Source organism: Leptodactylus fuscus, chromosome 3 (genome assembly GCF_031893055.1).
Source record: "Leptodactylus fuscus isolate aLepFus1 chromosome 3, aLepFus1.hap2, whole genome shotgun sequence".
Lineage (NCBI taxonomy): Eukaryota > Metazoa > Chordata > Amphibia > Anura > Leptodactylidae > Leptodactylus > Leptodactylus fuscus.
In genome coordinates this window covers 36,697,921-36,716,687 of record NC_134267.1, presented here as the reverse complement: position 1 = coordinate 36,716,687, position 18,767 = coordinate 36,697,921, and the positions used below count along the sequence as shown (strand labels likewise).

The 18,767-nt window shown below is 45.0% G+C and overlaps 2 protein-coding genes across 3 annotated transcripts in view; both read right to left on the bottom strand.

Moving 5' to 3' along the window:
* LOC142197275 (cystatin-like) overlaps window positions 1–18,767 on the bottom strand; it is a 376,276-nt gene that overhangs the window by 134,283 nt on the left and 223,226 nt on the right. The gene's annotated exons all lie outside the window — the stretch shown is intronic.
* The window catches only part of RRBP1 (ribosome binding protein 1), a 49,995-nt gene that overhangs the window by 27,107 nt on the left and 4,121 nt on the right, over window positions 1–18,767 (bottom strand). For both annotated transcript variants that reach the window (XM_075267406.1, XM_075267407.1), the window contains exon 2: window positions 5,701–6,608. In XM_075267406.1, the coding sequence (XP_075123507.1) occupies window positions 5,701–6,586 (886 nt within the window). In that variant the 5' untranslated portion in view covers window positions 6,587–6,608. The remainder of the gene's footprint in view (window positions 1–5,700; window positions 6,609–18,767) is intronic.

The window sequence follows — 18,767 nt, the reverse complement described above, 5'->3', positions numbered from 1 at the left end:
GTCATCGGAACAGGTCGGCTCCTGCGGCCTCGCCGTGCAGGAGCCGGCCTGCATCACTAAGGGTATGAGGCCGGGGGGGGGGGGCTAACTGACTGTCGGGACCTGTGGAGGAGGAGTGGATTTGCAGCATGGCCGCGCTACTGCCACCGCTGGTTTTCTTCAGCGGCAGTAGCGCGGCAATCTGCAGGCCCCGGCAGCTAAGACACTCCCCGGCATCCGCCGGTCTATTACAGCAGATGCCGGGGACTGTCTTAGCTGCCGGGGCCTGCGGATTGCCGCGCTACTGCGGCTGAAGAAAACCAGCGGTGGCAGTAGCGCGGCCATGCTGCAAACCCACATTCAGACTATAAGACGCACCCTCATTTTCCTCCGAAATTTTTGGGGAAAAAAGTGCGTCTTATAGTCCGAAAAATACGGTACATGCATAGATTGGGCTTTATGTAAAGTCTAGGACCAAATATTAACCACCCCATCGGGCCCATACTTATAATAATCAGCTTAGCCAGTGGCGTAACTACAGGGGTAGCAGTTGCCACAGGGCCCGAGACATTAGGGGGCCCGGCGACAGACGCTATCACTGCATTTTTTTTTCTTTTCTTAATAAGTCGTTACCGGGCCCTATTTACTTACCAATCCTGGCAGGGGCCAGGATCGGTAAGTGATGCCGCGGGCCCCACAAGCACTATTATTATACTTTTCGGACCCTTGAATATAATGATCGGAGGCCCCAGAAAGGTAAAGGAACATAATAAACGTGTTAGTTACCTTTCCACGCTCCTGGCAGCCTTCAGGCCTAGTTGTGTGACGTTCTTGACGTCACATGACCGGGGCCTGCGTCCTGGGTCATGTGACGTCAATATGTAATTAAAGATGGCTGACACCACCGAAGACTGCAACGGAGCCGGAGATAGGTAAGTGACTGTGTTTTTATGTTTGTATCCCCTGGGTCTATACTCTGGGGTCTGAAAAGACCCCAGAGTATAATAATTGTTCATGGGTGTTCATTATGGGGTATAATATTGTATACAGGGGCCACAATGGGGCATAATAGTATGTGCAGGGGCCACTATGGGGCATAATAGAGTGCACAGTAATGCAGTGGTGGTGGGGGGGGGTTGGCTAGTCAAAGTCTTTTGGGTCGGTCAGGAAGGGGGCCATGGCCCTGCCATTCCATGGCAATTGGCCTTGGGTCCACTAAAAACAAAACAAAACATAATATACTTTTAGGGGCCACACGGTAGCTCAGTGGTTAGCACTGCTGCCTTGCAGCGCTGGAGTCCTGGTGTTCAAATCCTACACCTACACACTTCGCGGACGGCTAAGGAGGAGGCTGCTGCACCCGACACATCACATAACAGGTCAGTGCAGTGGGTACAGGGGGTTGGGGAGGGGGTGTCCCTAGGTCGGTGTCCCCAGGGATCAACCACATTCCCCAGCTTCATGTCCCACCCCCCTACATCAGACCCAATGTAGGGACAAGAAACTGGGGGCAGAGATGGGAGGGGGAGACAAGAAACTGGTGCCAGAGATGAAGAGGGGGGACAAGAAATTGGTGCCAGAGATGGAGGGGGGGGACAAGAAACTGGTGCCAGAGATGGAGGGGGGGGACAAGAAATTGGTGCCAGAGATGGGGGGACAAGAAACTAGGGGCAGAGATGGGGGGACAAGAAACTAGGGGCAGAGATGGGGGGACAAGAAACTGGTGCCAGAGATGGGGGGACAAGAAACTGGTGCCAGAGATGGGGGGACAAGAAACTAGGGGGAGAGATGGGAGGGGACAAGAAACTAGGGGCAGAGATGGGGGGGGGGGGGGACAAGAAACTGGTGCCAGAGATGGGGGGGGGGGGGACAAGAAACTGGTGCCAGAGGTGGGGGACAAGAAACTGGTGCCAGAGATGGGGGGACAAGAAACTGGTGCCAGAGATGGGGGGACAAGAAACTGGTGCCAGAGATGGGGGGACAAGAAACTGGTGCCAGAGATGGGGGGGACAAGAAACTGGTGCCAGAGATGGGGGGGACAAGAAACTGGTGCCAGAGATGGGGGGGACAAGAAACTGGTGCCAGAGATGGGGGGGACAAGAAACTGGTGCCAGAGATGGGGGGGACAAGAAACTGGTGCCAGAGATGGGGGGACAAGAAACTGGTGCCAGAGATGGGGGGACAAGAAACTAGGGGCAGAGATGGGGGGGGGGGGGATAAGAAACTGGTGCCAGAGGTGGGGGACAAGAAACTGGTGCCAGAGATGGGGGGACAAGAAACTGGTGCCAGAGATGGGGGGACAAGAAACTAGGGGGAGAGATGGGAGGGGACAAGAAACTAGGGGCAGAGATGGGGGGGGGACAAGAAACTAGGGGCAGAGATGGGGGGGGACAAGAAACTGGTGCCAGAGGTGGGGGACAAGAAACTGGTGCCAGAGATGGGGGGACAAGAAACTGGTGCCAGAGATGGGGGGACAAGAAACTGGTGCCAGAGATGGGGGGACAAGAAACTGGTGCCAGAGATGGGGGGACAAGAAACTAGGGGGAGAGATGGGAGGGGGACAAGAAACTGGTGCCAGAGATGGGGGGGGACAAGAAACTGGTGCCAGAGATGGAGGGGGGGGACAAGAAACTGGTGCCAGAGATGGAGGGGGGGGACAAGAAACTGGTGCCAGAGATGGGGGGACAAGAAACTAGGGGCAGAGATGGGAGGGGGGACAAGAAACTGGTGCCAGAGATGGAGGGGGGGGGGGACAAGAAACTGGTGCCAGAGGTGGGGAACAAGAAACTGGTGCCAGAGATGGGGGGACAAGAAACTAGGGGCAGAGATGGGAGGGGACAAGAAACTGGTGCCAGAGATGGGGGGACAAGAAACTGGTGCCAGAGATGGGAGGGGACAAGAAACTAGGGGCAGAGATGGGAGGGGGGACAAGAAACTGGTGCCAGAGATGGAGGGGGGGGACAAGAAACTGGTGCCAGAGGTGGGGAACAAGAAACTGGTGCCAGAGATGGGGGGACAAGAAACTAGGGGCAGAGATGGGAGGGGACAAGAAACTGGTGCCAGAGATGGGGGGACAAGAAACTGGTGCCAGAGATGGGGGGGGACAAGAAACTGGTGCCAGAGGTGGGGGGACAAGAAACTGGTGCCAGAGATGGGGGGGGGGGGACCAAGAAATTGGTGCCAGAGATGGGGGGACAAGAAACTAGGGGCAGATGAAGGGGAAGGGGGGGACAGGAAACTGGTGCTAGAGATGGGGGGACAAGAAACTAGAGGCAGATGAAGGGAGGGGACAAGAAACTGGTGCCAGAGATGGGAGGACAAGAAACTAGGGGCAGATGAAGGGGGGGGACAAGAAACTGGAGGGAGAGATGGGGGGGGGGGGACACAAGAAACATAAGCGGTTCAGCGCCACCGCCAACCCGCGGGTAACTGCTAGTAATATATAAATATATATATATATATATATATATATATATATATATATATATATATATTTTATACTTTTATTTAACTATCACTTTATAGTCTTCTGATTCCCTCCAATGTCAAAAAAGTCGCAGCGTGAGCAATTTTTTTGCACAAAGCCTTAAGGGACCATTTTAATGAATTCCAATTAGTGGAAATATAGAGCAAAGTGAAGAGAAAATAGATGAAATTAATACATCGTTCTATTACCGAAATAGCCTTCATTTATATTAGGAAAGAACATTATGGGCCGAGGATTTCACACAAGAACACTTGGCTCATTCTGCTGACCTGTCATTAATGGTCTTCAATGGAAGTTCCCAACTGTCCGTGGTTATATATAAACCACAGGGAGAAATTGATGCAAACCGTGAAACTTTTTTTTATTTTTCATGACAATGGGCAAAGCGGCCTGTAGGTTAGGTGTGAAGATCCTGCTGACATCAGCACCACCAATACAAGAATGATCTCTGGCCAACGACCAATCCTTCCATTGTAGACCCAAGGAGTGTGTTAAGGGTCAACTACATGACTGACAGTAGGACAAGGGCCTACAATATCTACAAGAGTACAAGAGAAGCTCTGCAACATATTTTTAGTCCTTTATGGTGAAACTAATGAAACCCACGAATAATATAACCTGCCAATAGGAGGTAGAATATTATATTTTTTTTAAATTTAAAAATAAAAAGTTAAAAAAAAAAAAAGCAGCTTTTTTTACCTTCTAAATTGTAACTCTAGATACCGTATATGCTTCAGTATAAGCCGACCCGAATATAAGCCGAGGCCCCTAATTTTACCACAAAAAAAAAAAAAAAAAAAACTGGGAAAACTTATTGACTCGAGTATAAGCCGAGGGGGGAAATGCAGCAGCTACTGGAAAATTTCAAAAATTAAAATGGTCGGAGTTTTTGGGTGCAGTAGGTGCTGGGGAAGGGGAGGGGATGTTTTGGTTGTCTGTCTGCCCCTTCTCTGAGCTTGAGGACTGGGGTTTTTTTCCCCCCACTTGGAATTCAGTCTGGCCGAATATAGGGTATCTGCAGTGCTCCTGTTCCGTCGGGAAGGTGTTAATAGGCAGATCCCCTATATTCAGTAGACCGGGCACTGTCAGACACAGGGATATCTAATGTGTTTGTGTTTCATAGTAATTTTCTACTTTTATGTGTATTCTAGGGAAAGGAGGGATTTACAACTTTATTTTTTTATTATATTTTTTTTAAAGCTTCTTTTTTTTTTTTTTTCTTACTATTTTATGGGAGATTCTATACATTATTATTGCGGCTGGTCATAGACACCCCCCCCACCCAAAAAAAAAAAAAAAAAAAAAGCTTTTTTGCTGGACTCGAGTAGAAGCCGAGGGGGGCTGTGCTGAAAAACTCAGCTTATACTCGAGTATATACGGTATAGCCTTTGCCCTTGACTAATGTTTTACCTACAGGTTTATGTTAATATAATAACATACTGTAACTTTAATTTTGAAGCTTTTTAAAAAAAAAAAAAAAAAAAAAAAAAGCAAGAAAATAGCAAAGTCAACGATCCTAAAAATAAAATCAATGTAGTAATCTGTGTGACCGATTGCATCCAAATGTATTATATATTACTGTTATCACCGAGAACCTGACCTTATTTGTAACAAGCTAAACTCCTCATTGGTAAGCGAAATGAGCAATCGGTTGTAATGGCAGCAATATCGATGTACTCTATCTGTCCTAGAAAGCAAAGGCTACAATTTAATAGATATCAATTAATGTGTCACAGACACTTACTCTGTATGATAATTAAGGCCTTGGGCAATTCCACTTTCCCAAAGTGATATTAAAGCGACTCAACGTACAAGAAGGTCTACACATGGCACAAATCAGCAATTCATTAAAGACTACACAACCAATATAGTCAAGCAGGGATATAGAAGAAAAAAAAAAAAAAAAAAAACACTATACAAAAATAATCGACACTCAAAAACAGGGCTATGGAGTCAGAGCCAACTTTGTGTGGAGTTGAAAAAAAATGTTCCTGACTCAGAGATAAAATTATTAATTAGATATATAATGGACATTTTTTCAGAGGAATTTAATTTATTTTTTTAATCAATTAGAGGATTTTTAGGTCATTACGAACCAGGAGCTGGAGCCGAAGTCAAATTGCAGAAAAACAGAGCACTCTGATTCGGAGGTTTGACCTACCGACTTCACAGCCCTGCTCAAAAAGTAAATGTCTATTTCCATAGAGAAGAGATCATTAGATGCCACCACTTACCTGGCTCAGATTTCTTTTTTGGCGCGTTCTTCTTCTTTGGGGCTGGCTCTTGTTTGTGGTCTTCATGGTTCACAACAGGTTCAGCTTTTTTAGGAGGTTGAGCCTGAACATTAGTGACTGGGGCGTTTGACTTTGAGGCAACTTGAGGAATAACCTTTTGATTTTGCTTTGAGCCAGCTGGAGGAACAGCCTTTTGACTCGGCTTTGATCCAACTGGAGGAACAGCAACCACAGGCACTTCTTTGGCAGGAGCCTCCAGAACTGGAGCAGGTTTTGGCACGGCCTTGGTCACAGCCATGGCCTTGGTCTGAGTCACGGCCTTGGTCACAGCCACTGCCTTGGTCTGAGTCACCGCCTTGGTCACATCCACGGCTTTGGTCTGAGCCACAGCCTTGGTCTGAGCCACAGCCTTGGCCTGAGCCACCACTGGAGCCTGAGATGGTTCAACTTTCTGGACCTTCTTCTCCTGCTTTTTCTTTTTGTCTTTGTCCTTGGGAGAAGGAGCAGCTTTTTCTGGGACTGGAGCCACAACTGGTGCTACAGGGGTCACGGTTTCCTGAGGTTTAACCACTTCTACCACAACTGGACGCTCCACTTCAACTTTTTTCTGCTCAGTTTCTACAGCTGGTTCATGTTCAGGTAATTTTCCGTTGGGTTTGTCCTCCTTTTTCTTTGACTTGGCTTTCTTTTCGGTGAGTTTATCTTTCTTTTTCTTGTCTACTTTGGGCTGGCCCTTCTCCTGCTCCTTACGTTGCTTGGCCAAAGCTTCTTCATAAGAGGTTTCTTTCATAGAAAACGTGGACACCAGAACAATGCCAATGGCTGAAATAACCATGAAGCCTCCAAACACCATCACCCCTAACGTCTGAGGATCATATATATCCATGTTGATTTTCTTTTAGGGTACCCTACAAAGAAATTAATTCAATTTAGTTAAACTATCATGAAAAATAAAAGAAAGTCAAGATATGCTATAATGTAATATTTAATAAATATGTTTTTAGTCTGCATTCTAATTTTTTTGGACATTCCAAGGCCTGGAGCAATCTATGTCAGGAAATTAAACTGGTCTACGGAAGGTCATGTGCAGGTTGGCATTTTATTAGAATTTACCCTACGCATGAGGAAGCGTTCTGTACATGTTGCCTTCAATAAAAAAAAAAATAACTGGCAACTATCTACGTTAAGTCATAGGTCAGTTTTGTAGACTTTCAGGGCAACAAAATTTGATATGAGATTTTTGAAGAGGTTTGAGGTTTTTTTGTCTTTTTTTTTTATTTAAATGGTAGAAGAAATTATAAAGTTATGTCACTTTACTTTGAGTGCTTCATATTTCATTGCAAGAATTTAGGAAAAGAAAGCACGTGTAAATTAAAGGAAAATTTAGAGTATAAGAAGACAACCAGAACAGTTTTAAACACATTAACGGGCCAAGTTCAAAGTGTCCCCCACATATGTCAATGTTCCCTCACAATATAGCGTCCCCTCATGTAACTCCTAAAGAATGCTCTATGTCCTCTCTGTGACCATTGGATATTACTTAAAAAAATTATATATATCCATCTATCTATATATACACACATATATTTATTATCATCATCATGATCTAAACATTAGCAGAAGCCTGAATGGTGGTGCATGGAGCCTCTAGCTCCATGTTCCACTATCGTATTCAACTTTATTTGGGTCCTAAGGACGCAGATAGAGTTGAAATTGTGACTTGTCGATCTCTGCTCACTACCATTCACCAAGATGGGTAGCCCCTGGGAAACCTTCACTGTTTAAGTCCATGGGAAGAATACGCAAATCTGTCTTCCATGATGTAATTAGGAAGTCAGAAGCTGCCTCAGTGTTGCAAACCAATAGAGGGCGCTCACTGGAATGTGCAAGCCTGTCTTCCCTGATGTAGTTAGGATGACAGAATTCCAGTGAAATAACCCAATAAAGGCTGCTCCCTTTAGCATCATGCCCGACCTTCCAAGAGGCCTTTATTTTGCAATGACGCTGGGATTATTACCAGGTATAGTCTCTCAATCGAGGACGGCCGTTTCAGTCTTAGTCATGTGATTGACACGTGGGTGCGTTGCTCATTGCAAGACAGAATCCGATGACTGTACTGCAATGAATGAAAGCTCTCATTCAATGACAACAAGCAGACATCGCAAGTCAATACAATAAGCTTGTTGGAAATTTGTGTAACTTTTCATTTTTATTTGCCCTTTTAATATCCTACCACAAGAACATCTGCAAGGAGTTTGTACACTCTCCATGGGTTTCCTCGGGTCAATCCAGTTTCCTCCTACACGTCAAGGAAACCGTATAATGACTGACAATGTTTGTAAAATGCTGCAGAATATGTTGGCGCTATACAAAATCAGGCTAGGTTCACATTTGTATCGGAGTGTGCTAAAAGTCCAAGAGAAAAGTCCTGCAGGGCGGACCCAGTAATAGTCTGTCGGGTCCACTGATTGAGCGGACAGACTCTGTTGTTCAGGTCTGACAGCGGAGATGAACGATAGCCCAGCGCAAGTGTGAACCTAGCCTAAGGAAAAAAAAAAAATCAATCAATCAATAAATAAATAAAATCACACAAGGTACTGATCTGGCCAAAAAATTCTAAATTTAATATGTTCATCCAACTTAAGTGTTAATGTAGCAAGAGCCTAATATTTGCATGAGGCTACTAATGGCACGTGGAGTAGAGCGCAACAACCAGACATCCGACAATTCATTTCAATAAGTAAACACGTAAATACAATCTGTAAAAGTAGAGGTTAAAAATAACTATAGGGCCGGTATAACGTGATGTATCCCAATATATTAGTCCAGTGCGAACTACATGCAAAATGAGCAAACAGCATGAATGAACACACCTATATACTGACTAAATATACACCTGCTTATAGGTCGAGACAAAAATACGGTTCTGCAGCCTCCGAATATTTACCGCCAGCACAAGCAGCGCTATATTTTTTCCACCTTGGAAATTTGTTCAATGTAAAGCTTTTACCGCGCTATACATTGTATTATACATTTTGCACCACAACCACCAATGATGGGGTTCCCAGGAACATATGTACGGTAAAAAAAAAAAAAAAAAAAATTTTTAGTGTTAACATGGCCAAAACCTTCTGTTCCCAGTATGAAAAACACATACAATAAACCCATCCGTATGGGGTCCTTGTGAATGTCCTCGATGGCATAAGAGTGTCACAGTGGCGTACCTGTCCCCAATAAACATGCACACTCACAAGGTCTTTATATTGATGGGAATACATTTGGCCAACAACTATCTTGCGTGCATGGTCAACATATATGGTAAAGGACCAGCAGACTGCTCTGGAAATCTATTAGATATGCGTACAGGGAATTTGGGCTCTGTTCACACTACTATTGTGGCTTCCGTTTATGAAGAAAGCCACAACAGATACCAGCAGTGCCCAATGGAGATTACTGGTTATAATGGAGTCTATCAGGCGCCGCTCCTGTGTCCCTCATTGGACAGGAAGGAGGGGACTGCGCTTTTCTATCAAATAATGATGGAATTTCTGCCGAAGGCTTCTGACGAAAGTGTGAACGCAGTTGTGATATGGCCTACGGGTGTGAAAATGGTTGGTTGCACAATAAGTAAAAAGATGCATGATCAAAACTCAGAGCGTGACTACAGGCTCAGAGTGCAATGCGACAGCCAAAGACGATAAAAAAGCAATCAAAAAAAAATAAAAAATTCTAAGAAAAGTTTGGACATGCCCATAACTGACCAAATTCTACCAAATATACTCAGAAGAAGATGACGTAAGGAGTAAAGGTATCTTCGAGGGTATATGTAATAGCAGAGGGGGAAGGAGTTCATGCACGATTTATTAGCTACAATACAGAAGAACCAAATAAGCTCATTAAAAGGGACATTTTGGGACCATTAGGGCTTTTAGGAGGACTGTCATGACCTCCATCAACTCTAGCTCTTTCAACCCTATAATAGTCGTTGCTCTACCGACTGTGATGGAGTTAGAATTTTCTCTCTAGCCCTCACCATTCCTGGACAATCAGTGCAGTTAGTTTTGGGGCTAAATATATTATTGCCAAGTAGATGGTGTCAGGCAGGTGTTGTCAAAGGGGGGTAACTAACACTATCTGCCCTGAGTCACAGACTTGTGACCAGGGGTGAACCTACCCCTTTCGCCGCCCGAGGCGAACTACAGAAAGCCGCGCTGCTCCAGTGGCCTCCCCAAACCACCGCTCGGTGCTAAGCCAGTCCAGGACAGCTTGTCCAGGACAGCTTGTCCTGGACTGGCTTAGGTAATCAAAAATGCCGCCCTCCCTGGGGTCCTGACATAGTGCCGCCTGAAGCACTCGCTTCAGGTCGCCTCATGGGAGGTGCGGCACTGCTTGTGACCACCCACTTGACATTAGAAATTGACTCACTGTAATGACCACTCAGGAGCAGGGCGGTGGTAGAGGGAAGAAAAATTATCAATTGCCCAGGAATTAATGGACCGGCGCCTGTTAAAAGAGGAGACGAGCTCGAGGTAGAAGACACAGTGAAAGGTAACTTAACATTGAGGGTAAATGACGTTACCAAGCTATAGCCCCCCTCCCCCATTGCAGACCCTAAATTATCCCCTCTACTCACCTCCATGCCAATTGTACAGCATTCATAATATTGCACCAATTCATTATAAAGTAGAATTGTAGCCACAAGGCCGGGCACAGGTCTCAGGCCAGGCTTTACATAGGCCTCACTACAGGGCCCTACACCAGTCGTTCCACTTTCAAGACCTTTTCTTTTTTCCTGGACAGAGCAGTGTTGACCTATACGGGAAAGTCCAGGAAATTTTCCTGAAAATGGAAACACTAGCTGCACTGTGCCTTGTCTGGACTCAGACACTCGTGGCAGACATGTCTGCCAACACTCGGGCTGTTTTAGCAAGCAGCCAAAACAGACACGTGCTATTTTACATGGCGTCTACCTGACACTCAAGTATCTAGGACGTTCATGGCAAGAGAAGAAAAATTTATTTTGTAGACCAAATAATGCAAAAGGCGGCCTCGGCATTAATTTTGATCTTTTAAGACTCTGATACTCACGTTACAGAGATTATAGATATTCTACATACTTTCCTCCTTCAGAAATGCTACCTATCGCCCTGGGTGGTCAAGTAAGAACACATACCGTACTCCTAGAGGAGACATTTTTAAAGGTTATTGATCCATAAACTCAACTAGAACCGCTCTGCATTTTATATTCTGAATATACAAAAAGTTACTTCATGGGATCACGTCAGCAAAAGTTGCCTGTGTGTTTAAGCAACATAGTAACTCTGTATCATCTCTAAACATAAACTATGTTTCTCCACTAGAGTGCTGCAGCTAATAGTAAGTTTTCTATTCTACCCCAGGTACTTCATCCACATCTGTACTCTCAGTATTGCTCTATATACCCTAGCAAATTATGTTTGCATAAATATGATTGCTTCAAATATTATCCAGGCATATGGCACAGCCGTACTCTAAATGCATATTATATTACATCTTATGGGAAGAAAAACTTAGTTAAAGCATACCTACATTTTTGGATGAAACTTAAGGATAAGCTTCCATTTGTATACATAAGGTATAGCACCATTTCTGGCATTTATAGGACTTGCATTATGCATTTTTACCAGTGTTACGCTCTCTGTCTCTAATTCTCAAATCTCCCTGAGTCAGTGGAAGTAAATATAGGAGACTAATCTTCCTAATTTTAACTCATTAGGTCATATACAGAAATACTGAAAGTACAAATGTGAATAAAGTGGCTGGAGCAAGATAGAAAACTCACTATTAGCTGCAGCACTATGTCTATATATGTCTCTGCTTCTCTTCAGTAGGTTCCAGGGTGTGTGTGTGTGTGTGTGTGTGTGTGTGTGTGTGTGTGTGTGTGTGTACACAGGGAGGCGTGATACTGAATCTTTGCACCCGGTGCTTAGCTACAGCCTTGTATTATATATGCCTTCAGCAGATAAGCAATTACAATCGATGCATTAAGAGTCTATGGTGATATACAGGCATCAATGCCAACCATATGGTATGTCCTAAACTGTTTACTTTTAATTCAATGTTATAAACCTCAGTCAATGTCAGTATATAATGAACATTAATTAAAAAAATAAAATAAAATGTGCATGAACAGGGTCATGTGATTTACATTCCTACATGCGGTCCCCCATAATCACCGGTTGCGAAGCGTTCCTAAGGGAGCGGTAACAATAATGATGTGCGAGTTATAAGGCTATAAAGTATCAGTAACGTTCACTTTTATGATCTGAATGCAGTCTCTAAACACTGGAGCAGCGGTGCCATGTGTACGGCTGGCTATTAAAGAGTCCCCAGTGGTGTAGGCCGCTTTATATTCAATTACTGCCTTAGCATTGTAAGCATTTCACAGCTCCGGCGCTCAATGGAGAAAGATCCGACCTTGCTGACAGCCCTCTGTTACTAAATTATACTGAACTTTCTTCTGGCAAGTCCTTTAACTTGGCCATATTGCATTATAAGATTCCAGTATTGCGCTACCGTATAAGCCCTAAGGGTAAGTTTACACATAGGAATTTGGCAAGGATTTTGAGGCGCAGAAAACAGCAGTGCCGAGTTTGATGTCTGACTACTGGCACGAAAGGGACAGTCACAAAAATTTCTGCAACAACACTTCTATATGTGAAAATACCCTTGTGTGCTGGGATCAGGAAAAAATGCCCATTAGGTGGCGCCCTTCTTGTCCCAAGACAGGTCTCCACCTATACAAAAATGGAAAAACCTTTACTTTAAAATATAAAAATAAAAACATTTAGTCCACTTCAAAATAATTTGAGTTACGGAAAGTTGAGTGACACCGAATATCACCACCACCAGCTTCCATTTTATCAATCAACTGCTGTGAAGTCAGACATCACACTGAATAGCTAGGATCTGTAATTCAGGAGTCCAAATGTGGGGCAGGAACTGTACGAGGCACTTGGGCTCAGGTCACATCTGCGTCTAACTCCGTTGCAGAGAGTCAGTTTGAAGTTGGCAGACAAAAAAAAAAAAAAAAAAAAAGAACCCCCCCATCCCCCCCGAGTATAATGATCGGAGGCCCGGGAGAGGTAAGGGAACATAGTTGGGCCTAGTTGTGTCACGTCCATGACCGGGACCTGCGTCCCAGGTCTTGTGATGTCCCCATTGAAGATGGCTGACACCACCGAGGAGTGCAGCGCAGCCGGAGATAGGTAAGTGAAAGTGTTTTTTTTATGTCAGTTTTTCCCCCCGGTCTCTGATTATTATACTCTGGGGCCTGAAAAGACCCCAGAGTATAATAATTGTTCATGGCTGTTCACAATGGAGCAAAATACTATGTATAGGAGCCACTATGGGGCCTAATATTAAGTGCATGGGCGTAATAGTATGTGCAGGGGCCACTATGGGGCATAATAGAGCATTCAGGAATGGGGAGGGGGTGTCGATGTCAAAAGTTCGCCACAGGGCTCCGCCATTCTTAGTTACGCCACTACCTACACGGACAATTTTTTTTTTCTCACTGATTTCAGATTAAAAACAATGGACAGTCGTCGGGCCCTGTATGTATCCGCTATGGTAGCGGTCCACCTGTCCGTTGTTCTGGTCCTCTGATGCAAATGTGAACTTAGCCTAAGTGGTTTACCAGTAGTCCTTAGCAGTAGTCACCGATGTAGGACAGCAGGCTCCCCGCTGACCAGATGTTTGAAGGCCATGGTTTTGAGGAGAACACTGCTTCCTCTTCATTATAACCAATTGAATTTGTCGGGCTCCATATGTATCCACCTCCGACAGACCAGAACAACGGCAAGACGATGCAGATGTGGACTTAGCCTAAGTCCGGTGACAGGATTGGTCACCGGGGTATGACAACAGGCACCTGGCCCACCAGATGTTTGAAGAGGCCATGGTATTGAGGTGAATGCTCTTCCTCTTCACAGAATGCGACGTCACATTCATCTGTCACATGGCCCATTTGCAACTTTGTCCCATTTAAGTAAATGAGATTATGCTGCAATACCAACATACAACGTATGGTATTCATGAAAGAGGCCATAGCAGTGTCGGACCCCTCCGTTCTGATATAGATCTAGGTTAGTAAACCAGATGGACACGGACATGCAATGTAGCCCCACAGACTGTACATGAGGACACATTAGATACAAATCGTTTATTTATAGTCAAATTAAGATGTAAATTGTTAATGTACAAAATGAAACTATCAATGTAAAACAAGTCCCTAGAAAAAGTCGTCTATAAACTTGTCACTTTTCTGCAAGAGACCAAAGTTCATTTCGAAGCAGCCTGATATCTTGACCATCGTACACACTACAGGCTCCTGTTTACAGGAGAATATTATCTTTCCTCAAGGAACTTTTATTATGTGACAAGACATCATTCATTCCTGTGCAATATGATCCCGTCTATGCAAACTAGTGTACAGACATTCACGCCAAGGTGTCAAACCGCGACATTCACTTCCTTTTAACACTGTAAGGTTAAGGCTCCACGTAACAAAACACAGTTAAAAAATGCTGCGAAAAACCTGGGAAGAATTTGCAAATCTGACTTCCATGATGTAATTAGGAAGCCGATGCCTCAAGAATGCACACCAATAGAGGGCGCTCACTGAGAATGTGCAAGTCTATCTTCCATGATGTAATTAGGAAGACAGAGTCTCAGTCAAGCAAACCAATAGAGGGCGCTCCCTTTAACATCATGCCGACCTTCTCAGAGGTCTTTGTTTGCAATGATGTTGGGATTTTACCAGGTACAGTCTCTCAGCCAAGGACAGCTGTTTCGATGTGTTGCATCTCATCAGCTTGGCGCAGAGAGGACTGACCTGGCAGAGGTGAGAGGCTTAGACAGGGTTCAAAGGCCTCTGAGAAGGTCGGCATGATGTTAAAGGGAGCGCCCTCTATTGATTTGCTTGACTGAGACTCTGTCTTCCTAATTACATCATGGAAGATAGACTTGCACATTCTCAGTCAGCGCCCTCTATTGGTGTGCATACTTGAGGCACTGGCTTCCTAATTACATCATGGAAGTCAGATTTGCATATTCTTCCCATGTTCCTTTGCACAGTGGAGCGCTCATGGCTTAAGACTCCACACCTAAATGGTGGTTCTCTCCCTATGGAGTGACGATATCCCCTCAACCGCGAAAAAACCTGACATAAAACACATAGCATTTTTTCCTGCAGCATTTATCATTGCGTTTATGTTTTTCTATGCATTTTTTTTGCTTTTATCTCTGCCAATTCTCGGCAGTTTCTGCAACGGAGTCTCCAACAGACAATCTGGCAGAGAACTGAACCCAACCTGAACCTTTACAATTGGTTAACCTGTTGCAACGTTAAATCTTATCACACAAGACAAACATTTTTTTCAATCACTTTTCATTGTTTTTTCTTGTTCTGTGTTAAGATATACATGCTGCAACAATTTAACCAATTGAGGGGCAACACGGTAGCTTAACGTTGCAGCGCTGGAGTCCTGGGTTCAAATCCTGCCAAGGACAACATCTGCAAGGAGGCCACATCAGGTTCCAATCCAAAAACCGGGTAGCCGCGACTGAAAGCCGGTGCACTGCACCGGCATCCAGCCACGCACCGTTTCTTCAGCTCAGGATGGAATCCTTTAGGCTAAGGTCACACAGATTTTTGGTCCGGAACCTGAGGCGAAGGCAACTCTGGTTCCGGACCAAAAGCCGGGTAGCCGCGACTGAAAGCCGATGCACTGCACCAGCATCCAGTCGAACACTCCACTCTGGATTAGGCCCAATGAATGGGCCTAGTCCGGAGGAGGGAGTGTCTTCAGGCCGAATCACAAGGCGACTCGGTCTGAAGAATGAGCAACTCGCTTCTTTTTTGCGGGAGCCGGAAGAAACGGCTCCCGGAAAAAGCTCCTGAGCGGCTCCCATTAATTTCAATGGGAGCCGTCTTTTTGGTCAGGATTTTGAGGCACATACGGCCTCAAAATCCTGACCAAAAAACCCCATCTGAACTTACCCTTAGAGTTCTTAATGCAAGGAAGTAAAAACATGATGGAGAGTAGGCCCTGCTGCGACTACTGGGATAAGGAATATACTCAGAACTTAATTTGGAAAGCAAATGCTGAGGACATACGGGACTGGTCCGCTGCGGAAAGTTTGGACATCTTGCAATGGACCCAGCCACAGCAAAACAGCAGAAATCTGACTGAACGCAGCTTCTAGCCATGATTCGCAGGCGGATGGCTCGGCTTTCAACTTTTACATTGCAAAGGTTTTAAACTATGGCTGAACCCGCAGCAATAATTGACATGCTTCATGTTCAAAGAACACTGCATTTTTTGTTTTTCTACAGGTAGTTGATGGGATTTTTTTTTAAAGTCTATCACAGAGATTAGCTACCAGCAACTTCAGCAGAGCCAACCCACTGCAAACTCTCCCCATGTGTCCCCAGCCTAAGGCTACGTTCACATCTGCGTTGAAGTTTCCATCGCAGTGTCCATCCAAAATTGACAAGAGGGTCTTTTGAATCCGGCGTTTTTTCTGGTGGTTTCCATTTTAAAGGCGAGACACTGACTCACCCCATTATAGTTAATGGGGTCGGTTGGACGCCATATATGACCGCTGTTGTAGCAGTCTGCCTATCTCTTATTCTATTCCAATGAACAACAGAAAGGCAATGCTAGTTTTATTCATTATGCTTACTTATATAGCGCCATCATATCCCGCAGCACTTTACAGATATTGTCAGTCACGGTCCCATATAGGGCTCACAATCTACAGTCCCTATCAGTATGTCTTTGGTGTGTGGGAGGAAACCGGAGTACCCGGAGGAAACCCACGCAAACACAGGGAGAACATACAAACTCCTTGCAGATGTTGCCCTTGGCAGGATTTGAACCTAGGACTCCAGCGCTGCAAGGCTGCAGTGCTAACCACTGAGTCACCGTGCTGCCCAATGCTAGTTTTCATGGACTGAGACATTCATGGCTTCTACTTAAAATAATCCATCGATGTTAGATTTTTGACAGTCAAACCTCTGAAATTAACATAACACAATGAAGGGTGTAAAAACAGTAACGCGGTGTTCACACTAGCACATGCTGTCCACTCAGGGGTCTCATTTCTAATCGCTGGAGAAACTGGATAGGGGACGGCATGCCGGTGGTCAGTTTTAAAGCAAACCACCAGTGTCCGTATGCAGCCTCTCCACAGGCAAACCGGGTTTTTTTGCATTGACATGCAGGACTTGTGCCCGTCCCAAAAAAAAAAAGTTTCCTCTTGGAGAGCGGTTTGCTTTAAAAACCAATTTAAATGAATAAAACTGACTGCCGGCAAGCCGTCCCCTATCCAGCTTCTCTGGGGATTAGGACAGAAACCCCTGGGCGGACAGCAGACACTAGTTACACCCCTTAAGTTGCTATGCAGAGGTAGCAGATCTGGACACAGAAAGCTTCCAGTCGAAGTTTACTGACCATGTATGTCAAGGCAAAGTCCTCCGAAGCGTACGGCATAGAATGAAGGCCTTTGTTGCAATGTTCATACAGTATGCCCTTTCATTAATATAACAATTGTCTGGAACATCACCCTATACCCGTGACTGGCTCCACCGCAACATGTGCCAGTTATTTCATGGTGTTTACAAATGAAGTAAAATCTATCCAGATTCTTATTTGATCATAATGCAGATGATCTGCCTGCAAATACCACATCACTATGGAGGTTTAACAAGCGCGGTCCATACCGGAGGAGGTTTACGTGGCGCTATTTGCCATCTTCCATTACTTAAAGGGATCCTATCATTAAAACAATTTTTTCTGATTGACACGTAAGAATAGTCTTAAGAAAGGCTATTCGTCTCCTACCTTTAGAGGTCTTCTCCACGTCGCCGTTCCGTAGAAATCCCGATTTTTGTCAGTATGCAAATGAGTTCTCTTGCAGCACTGGGGGCGGGCTGCAGCGCTCAAACAGCGCTAAGGGCATCCCCAATGCTGCAAGAGAACTCTCCATCTTCTTCAGGAACGTCCTCCTCACGCGTCTTCTTCCGGCGCAGGCGGTCAAACATGTAGGCTTCGGGCCTAGGGCAAATCCGACTGAGCATGTCCACAGGCCACAAGAAAATGGCCGCTTACTTACCGTGGCGGAGGGCATGTGCAGTCGACTCTGCCCGAGGCCTACAAGTTTAACTGCCTGCGCCGGAAGAAGATGCGTGAAGAGGACGTTCCTGAAGAAGATGGAGGTGTCGCTGGATATTTCTCTCGCAGCATTAGGGATGCCCCCAGCTGCGAGAGAACTCATTTGCATACCGACAAAAAACGGGATTTCTACGGAACGGCGGCGCGGAGGAGACATCTAAAGGTAGGTGACGAATAGCCTTTCTTAAGGTTATTCCTACGTGTCAACCAGAAAAAAATTGTGTTTTAATGATAGGATCCCTTTAATGCTATCCAGGGCAGAGACTCTGACGTAAGATTTAGTAGCCGGCCCTTTTATTATATTATTTAGGTCAGATTTCCCCCCCCCCCCCCTCCCACTTTCATAAAAAAAAAGGTCTATTCTCTTGTAGTCAAAAAAGACAAGAAACTACAGCTTCTGTGCACAGCTTTAGGCTGGAGGAGTATGGCCACGGTGCCACGTGATCCCACGCAACTCAGGCTGCATGACTAGACTTTCCTCAGTCACACAACCCCCTTTCCTCATAGGAATTACCTATATTATATTCTACAACTATGAAAAGGATTCATTCTTCTGAGGAAGAGACTCCAAAATATCATTTCGAAATAATTCTACCCCTGCCAAGTTCCTTATTACCTAATGCCATCTATTCATCTTGTCATGACGTACTGTAATTTCACAACGATGAAGCCCCTATGGGAAGCCAGTGAAGATCACAGCCAATAGTCGTACAAAGGAAACCTTAAAATTCCTATTTTTTATGGTCAAAACACAGAAGGAATCGTTTTTGACGTTTAACCATTCGCTATCCTTGGAGGAGTTTTAACACAGCAAGATCTGCAACAACAACAACAAAAAAGATGCGTTTC